The 19773-nt window shown below is 39.5% G+C and overlaps 1 protein-coding gene across 2 annotated transcripts in view; it reads right to left on the bottom strand.

The window, feature by feature from the left end:
* Positions 1–19184, bottom strand: part of LOC131439451 (tyrosine kinase receptor Cad96Ca) — a 37335-nt gene extending 18151 nt beyond the window's left edge. Inside the window, exons 1-2 of one of the 2 annotated variants that reach the window (XM_058610453.1) lie at positions 18886–19184; positions 6079–6898 (exon numbers count right to left, since the gene is read on the bottom strand). In XM_058610453.1, coding sequence (XP_058466436.1) covers positions 6079–6169 — 91 coding nt within the window. In that variant the 5' untranslated portion in view covers positions 6170–6898; positions 18886–19184. The remainder of the gene's footprint in view (positions 1–6078; positions 6899–18885) is intronic. The other variant, XM_058610454.1, reaches the window with a different exon arrangement.
* Positions 19185–19773: the final 589 nt, after the last annotated feature.

Raw genomic sequence — 19773 nt, 5'->3', positions numbered from 1 at the left:
CCTTAATTTTCGCCACCACAACTCGATATGCGTCCCCCCAGGGATTGGCGTCTGCTTCTCGACACAGTCTCTTGTAGCAATTTGATTTGCTACGCTTAATCTCCCGTTTGAAAGCGGACCTGGCTTCCCGTAAAGCCGACTTGCGTTCCTCTATTTCTGTTTCTGTCCTTGCTCTCTGGGCCCGCCTCCTGGCTCTGAGGCAAGCAGCTCGTAACGTACTGAGCGTCTCGTTCGACCAGTAAGCTGGGCGGCGGCTATTCGTTGGCTCCGATTTTCGCAGCATTGTGGTGTCGCAAGCCATCATCATTCTTCTTTTCAGTTCGGTCGCATCGATATTATCGACGCCGCCGTCCGGTCGAAGTGCCTCAATAAAGAGGTCCTTGTTAAAGGTTTTCGTCTTCCACTTTCGCCCATCGGTAATGCTTCTCCGTGTCGCCACTGGGATTCGTTGGCCGATGCGATAGTGTATCGCTTGGTGATCGCTATGAGTGTATTCCTCGCTCACTTTCCAATTCATGTTTGCTGCCAGATTAGGACTGCAGAACGTGACGTCGATGATCGACTCTCTACCGTCTTTCCGAAATGTACTAACGGAGCCTTCATTACACAATCGTACTTCTAACTTTGCTAAAGCTTCCTGCAGGATGTATCCTCTTGCATTGGTTACTCTGCTGCCCCATTCCACCGCCCAGGCATTGAAGTCTCCTCCTATGACTACTGGTTTTCGTCCGATTAGCTTATTGGTCAATTGTTCCAGCACCTGGCTAAACTGCTCCACTGTCCACCTCGGAGGGGTATAGCAACTGCATACAAAGACGCCGTTAATCTTAGCAATCACGAAGCCTTCACTTGCGCTCTCGACCACTTCCTGTATAGGGAATCTTCCCATGACGTGTATCGCGGCCATTCCTGTTCTATCTGACACCCAGTTGCCGTTATCAGGGGGAACTTGATACGGCTCTGAGATTATCGCAACATCGCACTTCGTTTCTGTCATTGACTGCCATAACAGTTGCTGTGCGGTATCACAATGATTCAGATTTATCTGAGTTATCTCCATTACTGTTGGCCCGCAGTCGCCCTCTTGTAGACAGGGCACTTGAAGCTACCAGTCTGATGATCATCTCCCTCCTCCGAAGTGCAAAGCATACACTTCGGTTTTTGCGTGCAGTCTCTCGCAACATGACCCATCCCTCCACATTTCCAGCACATTTTGGATCTGTCGGGGCCTTTACAAGCTCCTGCTCGATGTCCAAAGTCCAAGCACTTGAAGCATCTTTCCGCTCTCTTTTCCACTCGCGGTACAGCTCTCAGTAAACACCGCGACCATCCGATCGTTATTTTACCTACCTCCAATGCCTTGTTAGCAGCAATTGTTGGTAGACGAATCAACGCGGTCTGTGTGCCACTATATGCTTTCCTTAGACGGATCATAATTTGCACGTCGCCCAGGTTGCACTGTGTCTTAAGTGCACCGCTTAGCTCCTCTGCTGAGGTGACCTCATCTAGGTTCTTGCATATAATCATCGTTTCCGGGCATAAAGCTTTCACTTCCGCTCCTTCACCCAATGATTTACCCAAGAGCTCCTTCATGGTCGAGCTGTCGACCGTAGGGTCCTTTTTCAACTCGAAAAGCATTTCTCCTTTTTGCGTGCGCCTTGCTCTCACCACGTTCTCACCGAGATTCTTCAGCTCCGGGTCCTCTCTGACCTTCTTGAGGATTGCTGCGTACGTCATAGTCTCGTTAGCCTTGACGAGAACTGCGTCCCCTTTTGGTGTCCTTTGACGAGGCACAAACTTTTCTTTCCCCTTCTGCTCCAATTTTCTCCGCTCCTTTCGCTTTTGCTGACTCTTTTTTCTCTCTGTTTTCCGGCCACCAACAGTATTCTATCCTTCCTTTTGCTCAGCCACCTCCTCAGAGGAGTCCTCGTCTAGGCGTATAGGTCTCTTGGAACCGCCTGGTCTCTCGTCTCCTGGAGATGTTCTTGGCCTCTTTGGAGTAATGGAAACAGAGACATTATCCACCCCAGCAACCCCCTCTTTCCCTTGTTTCGTTGAGCTCACCGGAGCTGCACTGGTGCCTCCCTGCTTCAGAGAACTCGTGATAGCGGTAACTTTAGCGGATGTTAATGTAAGTTCCGCTGTGTTTGCTCGTTCTACTATCGTTTCGTACTCTTTGACGGCCGATACTACCGCCTTCCGAATTCTGTGGACCATCTCTTTAATTTCTTTGTGGATGTTGTTCCTTGCGTCCACGAAACTATGGAGCTCGTCCACTAAACTTTTCGCTTCTAGTACTCTCGGCTTCTGCATTGTTTTGTTCAACACATTCTGCTTTGGCTGGTGCATCTGTTGCTGCTGCTGTTGCGGCTGCTGCTGTGACTGCTGCTGCAACTTCTGTTGCTCCTTATCACGAGACTGGTGCCCATGTTGGTTTTGCAGGGGCGGAGATCTCGATAAACCGCCTTTGGCGAACGGATTCATCGTTCCAACTTCCTTTTGATTAGTGCTCTCTTCCATTTTCCAGGGTCCCCCCTTCGGACCGCTATCTCCACCCGAAGTAACTAGTTGCCTTCTGTGATCCCATGGTTATCTATGCAAGCAGTGAGGCCATGCTAGGGTTGACACGGCCCCTCATGAGAACCGTGTTCAGAGCCGGATCGGCGTAAGTCGGGAATATTACATCCGAGCCTAGTACTCATCAAGTTGATGTACGGGTATCGAACGTATCCGAAGGCCTGCCACGGTTTTACCGGGACGGAGGCAGCCGTACTGTTATCCTACTCGCCATTTCAAGTCGATGTCACCCTTCCTTACTGAGGGAGCAGAACAGCACGACTGTCAGCCCAAAGTCGTCATATCCTATCCATAAACCAAAAAATCCTGTCCGTTATGTTCGCCGTGACCAGTATACCATAATCAGGATTTCACTGATATTAATCCTGATGTGCCGATAGGCACTCCCGCAGGGCTTGTGTACTTTAAGCGGCACACGGTCGCTTAGGAAGGGCTTGCCTGCGGATACATGCAGCTTTTTATAGAAGTTCAACAGAGCCCACTGCCAAACTCCACCACATCCTAGACAAGCCCCACAACTCACAGTGGCCGAGGGAGGGGTCGTCAAGCCCTTGGACAAAGTCCCTGCTGCCCCATGTGTGTGTGTGTGTGTGTGTGTGTGTGTGTGTGTGTGTGTGTGTGTGTGTGTGTGTGTGTGTGTGTGTGTGTGTGTGTGTGTGTGTGTGTGTGTGTGTGTGTGTGTGTGTGTGTGTGTGTGTGTGTGTGTGTGTGTGTGTGTGTGTGTGTGTGTGTGTGTGTGTGTGTGTGTGTGTGTGTGTGTGTGAATGTGTGTGTGAATGTGTGTGTGTTTGTGTGTGTCAAATCTCACAAGGTTTTCTCGGAGATGGCTGAACCGATTTTGACAAACTTAGAATCAAATGAAAGGTCTCATGGTCCCATACGGAATTCCGGAATTTCATCAGGATCCGACTTTCGGTTCCGGTGTTATAGGGTAAAGTGTGATCAGTATTGTACACCGTCATTTAAACCGGCAAAACAAAACACGTAAAAAATGTTCAAAACTGGTCTCAAAACAACACAAATCGATAGTCATTATCAGTAGGGAACTAAACAAACTGATTCCGGCTATCCTAGTTCCCGGTATCCGGTTCAGGAAGCACCGGAAATAGTGGTCATATATACCAAAATGGATCTCACTCACTTTTCACATCGATGGTTTGACCGATTTCCACAAACTTAGTTTTAAATGGAAGGTCTTATGGTCCTACCAAAAATTACTGCAAGCATTTAAAAAAAGGTTTTTCTGAATAAAATGATGTTTTCCTCATTAAGGAGAAAAATTGCTTTCGCGTATTTCAACAAATGCTGTTTTCCTAAGATTATATGTAGAACCTTAGATGAGAACAATTATGGTTTGCTTTTCCCATAAAGAAATGCTATGTAATCACTGTAAAACTGATGTTTTAACGGAGACCCGGAAGGGGCGAGTGTCATATACCACAGGGTTTGGTCTGCTTAAAAATCCAAGCTTGGTTTTGAACTGTTTCATGTTGTACAGGAAAATGAATCATAAAAGGATATGAAAAACATTCTATAGAAGTTCAAAAATAAAAATGCAACTTTAATGAGTTGAGCTGTAACATTAAGTTTGCTATCCACTTTCATTGTAACAGTTCTTTGGACATTTAATGTCTTCTTATTTGTAATAGAAATCTTTGAACTATGCATACTGTTTTGTGCAAAATACCAAATTCAAGAAATTAAACATGAATGCATAGTAATTTCCTGCAGTATCAATTATTATGCAAATCATTTAGGTGCTAAGTGCAGTTTTCAACAAACCACATTGGCACCAGTAGAGATGAGCAAAAAATGAAAGTGGTCATTTGCTTCGATGACGGAGCTTCCAGGTAAATAAACTATCGGCAAGTCACATCCCACAATTGTGCTGTGATGCGAGCCTCTTCATGGAGAGACTCCTATTCGATCCATTAGCTAGTCGATGAAGGCACTAGTCGTGATGGTGCTGGTGATGGTGGAAAGCAGTTTGACTTGTTTAACGTATACATTGAGGCCTTTCGAACCAATGACGGTATTATTTTTTCAAACGGCTTCGTTGGAGTAAATGTGAGTGCTATGCGTGTAAACTTATATGAACGTTATGTGCTGTTGAATATTCAATAATATCATCTTGGAATTATATTAATATTTACTCAGTAGCAATCGTGGCTACTGCTAGCATATTCAATCAAGATAGAAGACTTATGGACCATCAATTAATGGAAATATCCATTCTACCTAAGGACCACTGGTAAACGCACTTGAATCTAAGGATATCCGCAGTTGTCCTAGAGCAAACTCAGCAAATTGACTTCGATTGTACGCTTTTTTACATGGATTCCGAAATTAACACGGTTTTTATTTACGCGGTTTTCGCAATTAACACGGTTTCTGATGAGAGTTTAAAAACACTGTCATTTGTTTTTTGAGAAAAATTTTAAAAAGGGAACAGGTTGTCTGTAAGAAAACGATTATGAGAGCTAATTTAAAGTTTGAAAGTTAACTAAAATCATTCACTCAACAATTCACGAGATCATTGACTGTCGTTCCATAAAATGATTAATCAGTCTTCAGATCTTCAATCCCTGTTATAAATTACACGACAACGTCTCTTCCGCTCAGTTGTGGTGTATGGTGTCAGCATCGTCATTGATATTATCGAGAATTTCGTAGCGTTGAAGAAATAGTCGGATTTATTAATCTCTTCAACTCTTCATCATATCGAGCAGTACAGTATTTTATACCCATTTGAATATATAATATATAATATATAACTCTAGTAGTATTATGATTTACGCCGATGAAATGAGTTGCTTCAGCATGACACATAGTAATACCTTTTCCAATTTGATCCATACTCATCTCTACGAATTCTTCTCCTTTAATTATGTCGCAGCGTGCATGGATCTTCATCCAATACCCATGTCTTTCCACTCAGTTTAATTAAAAAAATGACTGTTGAGATCGTTAGTGTTTACTACACATCGCAACTTTGGTAATGGAAAGAACTTATTCTCAAGCTTTTTTTGCAGTGAAAGCGTTTATGGGTGGTATTATTGGTACTTCTTTAGTCGAACGTTCTAAATTGTACGTATTATCGTTCTTTTGATCACCGAATTCATTAGTATTGTATTAGATTTGTATTAGATTGCGCTACACAAAATAAACAAAACTAAATATTTTCAGTTTTCTGGAAAAATAAATAGTTTTACGACAACATTCCAAATCAATTGCCTTTCGCATGTTAAATTAAAGGTACGCATTTTGCGGGTTTACTTATAGAAGGTACGTAAATCTTTATATCGCAATAATTTCTGCAAGAGGAAATCCATATAGGAAGGTGTTTAGTGCTAATCAAATGTGTTAGTGGAAGTAAGCTGAAACTGAAATAATTTTTCTTGAGCAGTTTTAAGGAAAACGGAAGAGTTTTTATTCTCTCATTTTTCCAGTATTGCGCGAAACTTAAGCACGCAGAAAAGTTAAACAAATGCTGCTATTTACCTGCAACGGGTGATAATATAATCCCCAGCCATAACAACAATGCAATCCAATGATGGTTCCCGAAGTTTACATGGTCAGCAAATGACGTCATCTTTCACGATCCCCTCGTCGATGGTATGGATCTTTTACCGCAATATCCAGTTGCGGTTAAAGTTTGTTGATCGTGCTAGTGTCGCTGAGTCGGTGGGTGATTTCGGCCACACACACGCACACGCTCTGCGGATTGGCTATCGAAACCATATGGTTTATTCGAATTTGTCTCATGCACTTTCGTATTTTTATACCAAAATTATGGTTTTTTATCAATCAATTGTTTACGCACTTTATTAAGACACGTTTTAGTTCTAGGCATTGTGAGCGCGTGTACATTATCTTTATTGGTATCGTTTTACTAATTATTTCATTTAACGCAACACTTCGAAACCAATACAACGGTAAATCATTACGAAATTTCGGATCCACGAATACCACACAAGGGTTGATTGGATATTCATGCAAAAATAGCGTTTCACACTTGACACAACACAACTGATTTCTTTCTTACTGTGCTCCGCAGATTTTTGCTTTGTTATTCATTTCTCCACCTTTCTTTTCGCGGTTTCATCCAATCACTAATGGTTGGTACTTGACTGTCTGAGACGAACAGCAACACTTCGAATTTATTACGTAATTATATAAACATGTAATGTGGTCGTGTTTCGGCTATGATTCTCACTTTTCGGATTACTACAAACGAAGTAATTTTGTAACATTTTCACAATTTTGTATTTAGACGTTATTTTCACTTGAATTGACACTAGTGTAAGTTGCTGATTGGAATCTGTAAAGAAAACAGGAGGTATTTTGAGTCGTTTCGTTGTACTTGCATTTATTATGATGATCTGAAAAAAATTCAAACTATATATTATAACCACAGACACATGCATTTGGACTTTATCAGAGCAATTCCATTTGAATTCCAAAGTCGTCTTTTTGTCATAAATTTTGCATAAGCATTCTTCACAACCAAAAAAGACTATTTCCATTATCATTTCACATTTTGCCTTTCTCATACAGAAAGGTTATTCAATCACTTGAAAAACCGACTTGCAAACATTGTCTCGGAGGGCCAAGTGTCATATACCATTCGACTCAGTTCATCGAGCTGAGTGCGTGTATGTATGTGTGTGTGCGTGTATGTATGTGTGTGTATGTGTCAAATAATCTCATTGGGTTTTCTCAGAGATGGCTGAGCCGATTTTGACAAACTTAAATTCAAATGAAAATTCTCATGGTTCCATACGGAATTCCAGAATTTCATCTGGATCTGAATTCCGTTTCCGGAGTTATAGGGTAAAGTGTGTTCAATATTGTACACCGTCACTCAAACTGGCAAAACAAAAACCGCAACAAAATTTCTAAACTGGACTCAAAACCGTTATTCTCAATCTTAGGTCAAATGATAAGTCTTATGGTCCTACCAAAAATTACTGCAAACTAGTAGACTTTGTACGTCATCTTAATTGGTTGCCGTATGGACCGACTTCGATTATACCGGTTCTCAGGATCCGGTGCTGGAAGTGCATATAATAGTGAACCCACTTCGTTTTTATTAGGATGACCTACGCGAGCAAAGCACTGTTTCTTTCTGTATGTTATACTAGTTAATGCACAAACAATCCATTGGTTTCTTTCAAATATCGAAGAGAAACATATTGAATAGAATATCACAGTATTATATATGAAAAAGGCATCATTATACACTAGGTGGATCAAAACAGTTATTTTTACTCTATCCCAACTTTTGAGAAGGGTAAAAATTTCTTTGAAAAACCTAAAAACATATAGGGCACGGGTATAGCGGGATTCGATTCCCAGCCCTACATAGGGTGAGCAAGTATTTCTTGCCCGAAGAGGCTAATGACCTTAAGATTAAAACTATAATAGAAACGAAAAAAAGCATCTCAAAAAGTGTGGACCGTTTGATATGGTGTCTTCTGCAATGTTTTTGTTAACTACAGGAGTTGTATGAATAAAAGGATACACCATGAAAACTGTTGTTGCAGATAATTGAAGGCGTTTATTGCCCTCAAGGTCAAGATGGAGAAATAATGGACAAAAAAGTCACGTGTCCAATAGTTTCATAAAATTGGGTCAAAAAGAATTAAACATAAATCAACAATTTTAGAAAATCTGGTTATTTAAAAGAGACAATAATTCTTTTGTCCATCATTTTACCGTCTTGACCAAGAGTGAAATGAACATCTTCTATTATCAGTTACATCATATCATAAAAACGTTCTTAATCCACTTAGCAGTGAGATGATACCTTTTTATCAATGTGCGCATTTGAAGCGATTGTGCGTAATAATGTTTTTACGCGGTACAGTGAAGTGAGTTTCGAATGTTGAACTCTAATTGTATATGTCAAATGATGTTTTTTGTATCTTCTAACCTTCCGGGCTACGCCGTCCGGTGTAATACTTGTATTCGGTTTTTGTTTTCCGAGTGCTCAAAGTTTTCAGTGAGAGAGTCGGTTTCCCGAAGTCGAATGAAGAAAACAGCGATTTACAAGAAAACTTATCAAAAAGAAGTTTATGTTTCGCTTATGTCTTTTTCTCCAATACAATATCGTATTTATACCTGCCAATATAGAAAAGACTACCGCGACTGAAATTATTTTCGGTAGTAGTGTGCCATCTAGTGGCTAGTAGTCATTACTGTGTTAACGTTTTTTCGGTGACAGAGCGCCATATAGCTGCAAATTGTAGAAACCAATTCAACCATTTATGTTGTTCGAAAGCAACGTTTTAGTTCTCTAATTCAACTAAAAAATTAGTTTAATGGAAATGAAGTGTGCATTAGCAAAGAAATGACTGCACGTTTAATTGGTGAATTCTACTAAAAAATAGCCATTTCAACAAATATTTGATTATTATTAGAATCAAAATTAATTATTATTAGAACTAAAAAATCTGAATTAGCAAAGGAAATGGGACAGCTCAGCCAAGGACAGGTGGACACATCGGCTCATTCCAAGAGTCTCCAGATGGATCGACAGACCCTACGGCGAAGTAAACTTTGGCTTGACACAGTTCCTCACATGTCACGGTTGTTTTAGGTGGTACCTCCATAGGTTCGGCCAGGCGGCATCGGCATCTCAGCAGAGGATCTGTTGTAAACGAATTTATTTTTGTTCCGACAGTCAGGCAGCCTTAAAAGCACTCAGTTCGAATGACTCACGGTCGAATCTAGTGATCGCATGTCGAACTCAAATTGAAGACCTCAGCATTTCAAATGCTGTTTACTTCTTATGGGTACCCGGCCATTCTGGTATTACTGGAAATGAATGGGCTGATGAGTTGGCTAGAGCTGGTGCAGCGAATGATTTCGTTGGTCCTGAACCAGCTTTACCACTTTCAACTAGTTGGATAAAGCACAAGATTCGTTCTTGGGCTGCATCCAAACATGCCAGCTACTGGCGCAGCTTGCAAACTTGCGCTCAGACAAAAGCATTTCTACCAGATTTAAATCTGAAAATGTCAAAGTGTCTACTGCATTTCTCCAAGCATCATTGCAGTATTCTGGTCAGAGTTCTGAGTGGACATGGCAAACTCAATTATCACATGGCTACTATTCAACGTGCTGAGTTTTATTCGTGTGATTTGTGTGAATGCGATTATGGTACTTCATATCATCTGATATGTAACTGCCCCGCATTGACGCAGCTACGTATCCGGGTTTTTGGTTCTCCATACATGGTTGAGTCTGTGTATGCGGAGCTAAAATTGAAGGATATTCTCTCGTTTCTCACCCAATGTGGTAAGGAGCTATAGTCAGAAGGGATCATCGTTCTTCCTGGAGTGAATGAATCCCTTCTGTATTCACCTTAAATAGGGTTTAGCAGATTGTTTGGCATCCTTTAGGGGGTACCGAATTTACTTCTGCTCGTACATACTGCGAATCGTTCTGCATTCTTCCGGGAGTGCAGAATGGTGTCGCTTTTGTAAGATCTCTAAATCCTCTCGGGGGTTGGATGTTTATTAACAGCAGACTGATCGGGGCCTCGTAGAGGTTCAGAATTTACTTCTGCTTCCACTAAATGTGATCCTCAGCAGATTGTTCGGCATCCCTTAGGGGTGCAGAATGTACTTCTGCTTTTATGTGTTTTTGTGTCGTCAATTTTTCCCATCCTCCTAGTCCAACCCTTACCATTTCCTTTCAATCCTTCCCTCTTATATATCGGGAAATTGATGCTAAAAACAAATTGATGGCAAGGCACAAATCTCCAAATATCAAGGGGAACGTGCCATTTGAGCCAATTTGTTCTGATTCCTGAAGATATTTTTAGTTGTCTCAAACAATAACTAACTAAAATTAGAAAATTAACTAATATTTTCACCAAAATGCTGATTTCAGTCTTTCCGTGCTGTAATTTCAAAATTGGAAGTCGGTACGGCAGCCCAGTATGAGCGTCGGCACTCCGGATAGAACGCAACACAAAATTACTGGAGAGCACGCACGGTATCTGGAGACGCAGCCGGCGTGGTGGCGTGCCTATTGGACTGCTCATCAAGGAGGACGCGGAGTGCTACGATATGCGGAGGGACAGGAACGCCCGCAGGACTGCCAACGCAGCCTCCCTACGTGAGTGGCAAAGGAAATGGGACAGCTCAGCCAAAGACAGGTGGACACATCGGCTCATTCCAAGAGTCTCCAGATAGATCGACAGACCCCACGGCGAAGTAAACTTTGGCTTGACGCAGTTCCTCACAGGTCACGGTTGTTTTAGGTGGTACCTCCACAGATTCGGCCAGGCGGCATCTCCTGCTTGCCATGGCTGCCCAAATGAGCTTGAAACTGTAGAACACGTCCTGTTTGCCGGTCCCCGCTTCGCGACACAAAGGAATGGTCTATTGGATGTATGTGGCAGAGAAACTACACCAGAGAACCTAGTGATGGGCAATACGGCTCTTTTCAATGAGCGGCTCTGAACCGAACGCTCTTTCGTAAGAGCCGGTTCAATTGAACGGCTCATTGGCTCATTTTCAATAAACGTCAATGTGGAGAAGCGGTTCGAGAGAGTGAGTGTGCGTGAGAGAGCCACGGAAATGCATGAGCGGTATGGGTGATCTAAAATTGTGTTTCACAACTAGAGGTGTCCGTATGCGAGGAAGCGGGATATTGAAAAAAATTAGTTGAAATTCCATTTGGAAAAAAATCTATTTTTCTTCTCCTATTACGACAGAATTCTTTGAAAATTCATTGCTGAATAAATGTTCCTATGTATTTTTGACAGCACAATTTGAATTGGAGCACAGAGAGAGAGGGATCAGCGAACAAGCGTCGGATCGGAAGTTTTTCAGTTGTCGATGAACTCTCCGTCGGTGTAGTCTAATTAGGATTATATATATATATATATATATATATATATATATATATATATATATATATATATATATATATATATATATATATATATATATATATATATATATATATATATATATATATATATATATATATATATATATATATATATATATATATATATATATATATATATATATATATATATATATATATGAACAAGTCCCGAGACTAACAATGGAAACAACAGTTTTTTTGCAAAAATTTTTTTTATTCATCAACATAATCACCTTTTAGGGTGATACAATGGTTCCAACGTTTTTCCAATTTTTCAATACCATGTTTATAAAAAAATTTATCTTTCGCTTCAAAATAAGCTTCAGTTTCAGCGATGACCTCCTCATTTGAGCCCAATCTTTTTCCCTGGAGCATTTTTTTAAGACCAGCAAAGAGCCAGTAGTAACTGGGGGCTAAATCTGGCAAGTATGGGGGGTGGGGAAGCAGATCAAAGCCCAATTCGTTCAATTTCGCCATTGTTTTCATCGACTTGTGGCAGGGTGCATTTTGTTTCATCGAAAGCAATCGCGGCACCCACTTGGAAAAAACCTTTTTCATGCTCAATTTTTCATGAAGGATAGTAAATACACTTCCATATGATATCTGTGTCATCTCAGCAATCTCACGGAGCTTCATTTTACGATCTTTCATTATAATTTTTGTCACTTCACTCACATTTTCCGGTGTAACGGCTTCCACAGGTCTACCCGAGCATTCCGCGTCATTTGTTTCGGTACCACGTTTGAAATCGGCGAACCACCGACAAATCGTTGCTTTTTATGGACAAGACTCCGGATAACATTTTTCAATCCATTGTTTCGCTTGCACGGTGTTTTTACCCATTAAAAACAATGTTTTATCACAACACGAAACTCGGTTTTTTCCATTTTTTAAACAAACTACAAAACGACTTTACTCCAACCTCGGTTTACTATGAACAGCTCAGTCATCGCCGATGAGGAAAAAAACGTGCCGGATGGTTCCAACCCAGTCGTCCCGGAATAGTGCGAATAGACTTCAACTTGAAAACAAACATCGCAACAAGAGGGTTCAATATTGAAATTGGTAACAATGGAAAAGAGTTGAAAATTCATCAATTTCTGCTCTTAAAACTGTTTGATTTGATTGACATAAAATTTAACAAAATATTTTATAAAAAAATTAGCATTTTATGAATTTCACTATTGTAATCTTTGAAAGTCAATTGAAAACGACCGACACAATTTAACAATGATGCAACAATATTCAAATGCGAAGAGATAGAAAAATGTTTCATTCCGTTAGGTGGATCAAGTTTGTTTTTAGGTATCGCTTTCGGAAGATTTCCATATGCTAAAAAATGAATCAACCGTTCAGCGTAAATCATTTCCGCTCGTTTCCGCTGTAGAAGTACGTGTTAAACAAGTTTCAAAAAATGAAATCTGTGAATCAAGATTTCTGATTTTTTCATAAAAGTGCCACTCGTAGCTCGCCACAATCAGGTTGTACAATTGAAATGAGCCTACTCTCTCCTAATTGCGTCCTGTCGGACAGGTTTGAATGAAACAAAAGAATGCATCGAACAATGCGCTTTTTATTGTTGGTCAGACAGATAGAAGCCGTCCAAATCCGCACACTCGTATTTCGCATCGTAATCTCCCCGCCATTTATAATTTGTTCATAATTTAGAAGGTCGGCACTTCCATAGAAGTTTTTGTGGTATTATTTTTTTGTGCTTCAAAAGAAATAGTTCATTTCCTTTAACAAGGCCTTAGTCAGCCTGTCTGAGTTTGCATTATATTAACTTGTGAGATATTTTCGAAAGAAATGAAAATTGAATTCTTATGGTGTGTTCGAAAGTAATTGCATGAAATAAAGCAAATACTTATAAGTCAGCATTTGTATGAAGATGCAATTTTGTAATCGCGGCGTTTACTACATGATTTATGCGCCGAAACTAGATGCGAGTTAAGTTGTTGATAAATATAGCAAAATATGCGAAAGTAGGTAAAAAGTGTATTGAAACTATTGTGTATCGTTCCGTGACTAGTAAGTCGGATAGTATTGTAATTATGCACTTTGTAATTCCTAACATGCAATAACGTGAGGAATAGAATTAGCATTGATTTACCAATGCTAATATAAACAACGGCAAGTGCATATTATTTCACACAATCATCTCAAATACCGGTGGAGAATCAATTCGAGATTTTGTTAGCTGCGCATTGAAAGCTCAACCATACAAATAGTTCATAATCATGATCTGTTGATGACTGGTCAGTAGTATACTCTTTCTGGTGAACCGAATGTTTTTCTCATGCGGCAACTGAGATAAAACTTCTCACATAGTTTTCGATACTTTAACAGTAGAAGTAAACATTTTGAAAAACTTAGTAACTGCGGTTAGACTCAGAGTGAACTACTATATCTTTATTCAATGCGACTGCTCTATAGATATGAATGAAATTAGCAAGTACCATTAAAATTTTTGGCTCGTCACAAACCATTCAATTTCAGCATCAACCAGTTTCGTAGCCTCCGTTTGGTGTTACTTATTTCTACCAGAAACGCGGAGAGAAGAAGTTCACCTTCAAACAATGATATTTTTTCATAGTTGCGACATCATCATCATTGAAATGAGTTTCTATACTTTAAACGTGTAAAATCTTTGATAGTCATTGTCGACGATTCTGGTTTTTCGAGTCATACTTAATGATTCATTGCTATCTGTACTAGTTTTCAATCAAAAATATAAAATGATGCTAATAGCCTTACTAAAGGCAAATTTGTACTTACAAATATATGTGTCTTCTACAAAACCACGTAACAGCAACCACCTTCTACTCTAAAGTACGTAGTACAAGATGAACAAGAAGTAAGATTTCATTAAAAAAACTGTTCCAATCCACCTAGTGGTGTGATGGTACCTTGCTTATATAGCTTAAATTCTTATAGAGTTCACTGAGATATTCTTCAAAGAATTGAATAAAAACTGGAAAGTTTGTACGGGTAGAAAATAACATAATCTACTATACAAAAAAGTTTCGAGCCAAAAAACTAGAAGTTTTTTCCCTTTTTTTGCAGCGTCGCTCTAAATGACGGTTTGAAATTTTAAACACACTCCCCCTGTAGTTCCGGAATACTTTCATTTGGGCCTAAGCTTGTGAAAATTGTGTGCCATATCTGAAAAAAACGAAATAAGTTCCTTTTTGCAGCTTTTGATCCTATTTATTGTACTTCCGGAACAGGATTCCGGGGACCGCCATAGCCGAAGTCAGTACATACAACTATGAACTGGAATAGTTTTGAGCCCAATTTAGAAGAATGTTTTCGCTGTTTTGAATCATCGCTCTTAGCTTCGGCATGGAATTTCAAACCCTCATCGAACACTCGATGACATTCGAACACTCGATGACATTCGAACACTCATCATCCTTCAATTCCGGAACTTGAAGTCAGATACGGAAAAAATTCAGGCATTCTGTAAAACACCATGAAACCTTCCATTTTAGTTTTTGACCACTAATTCATGTACTTTCGGAACCGGATTTCAGGGACCGGTACATCCGACATGAGTTTATGTGGTCTTCAATTTACAGGATCTGTAAATTAGAATTATTTACTATGTTTTAGAAATTTACTCATCATTACATCTCCTTCTATAAAAGCGACTTGTTGAATTTGCAGTTTTTCATACTCATTTATCTGTAATTCCGGACCCGGTAGCCAGATCCATAAGAAATTGAAACAAAATCAATGGGACAATGGTATCTTCCATATTAGTCTTAGCTTATGAAAATCAGCCCCGAGAAGGTTGAGTAAAAATGTTGGAAATCAGATCCATACAACATTTAAAAAAATCCTATGGAAAAAAGTTCCTTTCATATAAGCCTAAGTTTGTGAATTCGGTCGGAGAAAGGTGGTGCTTATTTTCCTCACATACACAGACACACATATATTATGTGTACTCGATGAACTGGTTCGAATGGTTTCTGACACTTGAAACTTCGGGCCTCGGCCCAAAAGTCTAGTTTCACAGTAATTGCATAGCCTTCATATATTAGAAAGGAAGAACCGAATTAAGAAGGAGCAAAGTCTTGGCATTACAATACTTTTGTGGAATTGGCCTTTCTGTTTCAACAGACTTCGCAGCCGATTCTTAGCGTACAGAATCATTACATGGCTAGTACTATGGATCCTACCGACACTAAGAATCCTTCCTGGCCGGGGCTCGAACATACGACAATTGGCTTGTAAGACCAGCGTTCAATGCATTGAACTGCCAACCTGGGACACAACCGAAATAAGTAAACCTAATAAACAAAAAGTGAGAATGGCGAACAGGACCTTCGAAAATACGAAAAAATGTCATCGTTAATATCCAATGGGCTTGTTTTCGACTTTCGTTATTAGAAATTTGAACTTTGCTTCAGGAGTAAATGCACCTCGATCTAAAACAAGTTCATTTACCTTAAGATGTGAGGGAGTAGCTGATAAATAAGGCGGTGAAGAAGTATTTTTGCGGACGCTTCTTAGAAATCATGATTTGCGGTGTTCACTGTATCTCAGCGGAGACTATTCAGAAGTGAACAAATCAAAGCAGAATAGTTGCAGTAGATATTTTTCTAGACCTCAACATTTTTGTTACATTTTTTTTCAATTTTTGGTGGTTGTTTACAGTTAAAACTACGATTTTTAACATAACGATCCGCCATTTTGTGTCTGTTAACGTCTGTTGACAATGGACACGGACTGCTTTCGAGAAAAACTCGTTCAAAGCTCATTGTCAATAAAATCGGAACAAACAATTTATTGTTCTACGGGGCTCGTAGACTCTAACTTTTTCAAAAAATCATATTTTTCCCTTTGCATTTTGTTATAATATAACATTTCAAGAATGTTTTGTCAAGGTCTTTGTTTCATTTTATAAGCGACTTTAACCGTTTCTGATTATTCGCCGCACTTTTGTTAAGTGTTCAAGTTAATCGAAATAGAAATCTTTGGCCTGTGCGCTGAGGTCTTACTTTTTAGCAGAATAGGATAATCATACATAAAGGTCCATAACATTCAGAGTTTCGTTCCAATTTTTCAGACCCTACCCGCCTCTTATCTGATTGAAACGAACAGTGTTATCTACATTCAATACTACAAGAAGTACAAAACAATTGGATTTGCTAAAGACAACAATATTGCTTTCTACGCGGAATATGAAAACGTCGAGTACAACATTCACCAGTTTATGTGGAGTATTAATCTTTCTAAATGAGTGAGCATGTCCTGTACTTTGCTGTTAAAGATGAATGTATTCGGAAAACTATGTCATTGTACAGATAAGACTTTTCCATTGTGAAGTAAGTGTCTCAAAGAAAACTATACCTTCTTAGGTGACATCCGGACAGGAGACAAGATTCCATGTAAATCGCTTATAACCTACGACCACATGCTGATATTGTCGAAAAACCTGTTCATTAGAAATGAGTCGTTTACATTCAAGTACAACGGTACTTCTTCTAGACCGGATTGAGGCAAACCTCAGTACTTCTGAGACGTAGCTTTACAACAATGTAGCACTCATTAAACGAATCTATTAGCTGCAACCAATGTGCAACAAGGTACGCCTGCTCCATCTAATAACGAATCCAGCGACAGAAAAACTCCACGGCGATGTTTCCGCAAACAACAGCGAAATCGAACCAACGGACGAGGACATGAATAGTAATATATGCATAATTTATTAACATTTACGCGTATTTGTATTACATCCCTTTTGTGGAATGTGACCGTTCTATTTCATTTCGCCGCTGATTCTTAGCGTACAGAACCTTTGTATGGCTAGAGCAACTATCATATTGACACTTAGGATCCGTCCAACCCGAGGCTTGAGCACACAACTTGGTACACCAATTCTCTGTGCACTGAACCGTCAATCCTGGGCTCACTGTTACATACAGGGTGTCGACTGAAGACAAGAAATTCATTGCTAATATTCATTTGAAGCTAAATGATTACTTTGAATACAGTTTAAGCTTAATTCACTAATTTGGGTAAATTGATTGATTACTGTTGAACAAGGTAATTTACAAAACTGTATATCGGCATAACATTTGAAATTGTTGAGAGCTCGAAAAAAAAAGAATATCTCACAAGACGCAATTTTTTTGTAATTTTTTGTCAAAATCGCTTCACTGATACTGGAAAAGTCCGTGTTTCAGTATCTTACAGTACGTATTTTAGTATCAATATAAAACAAAACAAGCCAGCCGATTGATTTTGAAAACGTATTGTCATTGTGATCGGCAGTGAATACTGCGGTCCACAACAGCCAAAACAGGAAATCAAAAACTGATAACATTGCTTCTACCGGTGCGCCGACAGTGGCAATGGCTTCCACGCAGTAACCACCAAAGTGAAAGTCTTCCGCACCCGCTTCACCAGAGAGAGGATTTTTCGCCGGTGAGAAGCCATTTGAAAGTGAGTGGTAGACGGTTGACAGTGAACCGCTATTAACTTCCCATCCAGTTATTACCCACGGGTGTCTGCGCGACCTATCATCAGCTGATTTGTGAAATCATTAACAAATGAAGATTGACGAATGCTTCCTGGTGTACTTTTTTATGGTAAAGTTTTTTGATAAGGGTTCTACTCTTATTCAGTATCGAATGATTTCGTTCATTCATCGATACGAACAAGTGAAATGTGTGGAATGGTTACCATGGTATTTCGAATTGAACGATAATTTCTACGTTTCTCTGAGTGACAGCGACTCGGCTCCCCGATTACATGTGATTTTGAGAACCTTAGACTGATTATAAAATATTTTGTGGCTTTACGATACACTTAAACCTTTTCATTTAGTTTTACTAAGAAATGGGGATTGTAGGTATATATTTTTCAATTATTCACTAATTATTTGAAATGCGCTGGCTGCTGAGATCGTTCCGAAAGTTTGCTCTGCCAGCAGATAGAGAAACTGAACTTGAAATTAGACCGTAACGGAAATGGATGGGCGGCTACGATGATCGGATGCGTTATTTTATTATTGTTTTCGACCACTCTTCACCACATCGAAGAGTGCACAGGTTGATATTTTCCCGAATTATTTTTTTTAAACAGTGATGTTGTTGGCGTGACAAGAAGGTCTGAAATATACTTAAAACCAAAACACGAATCTACACGTATAATGATCAACACCAATCGAGTCTATTTAATGTTTGAAGCACGACACTGGATTTTATTTCTTCTTTGGACGATGTACTAAAGAAGTGCAAATTTGAACGTGGCATCAAATTAAATTTGATTCATGTCTTTGTGCGTTAGATCTGTTGTTATTGAGCATTTTTATTCTGTAGCTTTCAATGCTATACACTCTCTAATATTCAATGATTTAAAAACAATCTTTTCAATTTAAAAATCCTCTCTTACATGTTCCACTATCATTGCAATCTTCAGCTCGTCAAACGTGACAATTGCAGTACACAATCAATTCCATAATTACCACCATTGTTATTTCTTCCTCTCACGCACAGTTCCCACTGAGTTGGATTGATTCGAATGTTGCGACCCAACCGCGTTGTACGCTCTACCGATTTTGTGCGGTACCACACACGATCTTTTGCACACGCGCAAAAGCTCCCGGAACTACTATCGGGAAATTCGAAATGGAACGTTTTTGAGTTCACCCAACCGATCGCGACCACCTCCGAATGACTACTGAGCTTGGAGCTGTTGTTGTATGGGGCGGTGAGTCGAGTCACGATGGGAAACTATCTCATCATGGCAGCACCTGGACTGGATGGAGTTGATTTGGTGAGCTGTTTGTACTGGTAGGATGCGGCCATCATAGGTTGATGATTGTGTTTGTACGATCGCTATACGTGGTTCGTAAATCGGCGGAGTTGGATTTTGGTATACACGTTTCCTCTGTTTGACTTTAAATTCAACAATCAGCAATAGAGTTTTTTGTTAGCGTTTCGTGTTAGATGACGATAATTAGTAGATAAATTGTAAGTTCGCGCTCCATTGAACTTAAAAAGAATATGAATGTAGATCCCTATTGAAATTAAAAAATTTTAAAAAGTAGATTCGTCTTTTCAACTCATTTTTACTAGAAGTGATCCTTCGAAAGATGGACTTGTATTGTGCCAAGTTATTTTGTTTATCGTATTTATTTCTGTTTGGATTTTGGATGTGATTAGTTTAGAGAAGTTACTAACTATGGATTGAATGCAGTTGATGGCTTAATCGAAGCTGAAGTGTTTACTTAATAGTACTGGGTATGTTTGAAACATAAGGGATTCACATGGGCATTTC

The sequence above is a fragment of the Malaya genurostris genome, chromosome 3 (assembly GCF_030247185.1).
Source record: "Malaya genurostris strain Urasoe2022 chromosome 3, Malgen_1.1, whole genome shotgun sequence".
NCBI classification, from domain to species: Eukaryota; Metazoa; Arthropoda; class Insecta; order Diptera; family Culicidae; genus Malaya; species Malaya genurostris.
The sequence above is the reverse complement of the archived record's forward strand: the minus strand, read 5'-3'. Positions and strand labels throughout refer to the sequence as shown.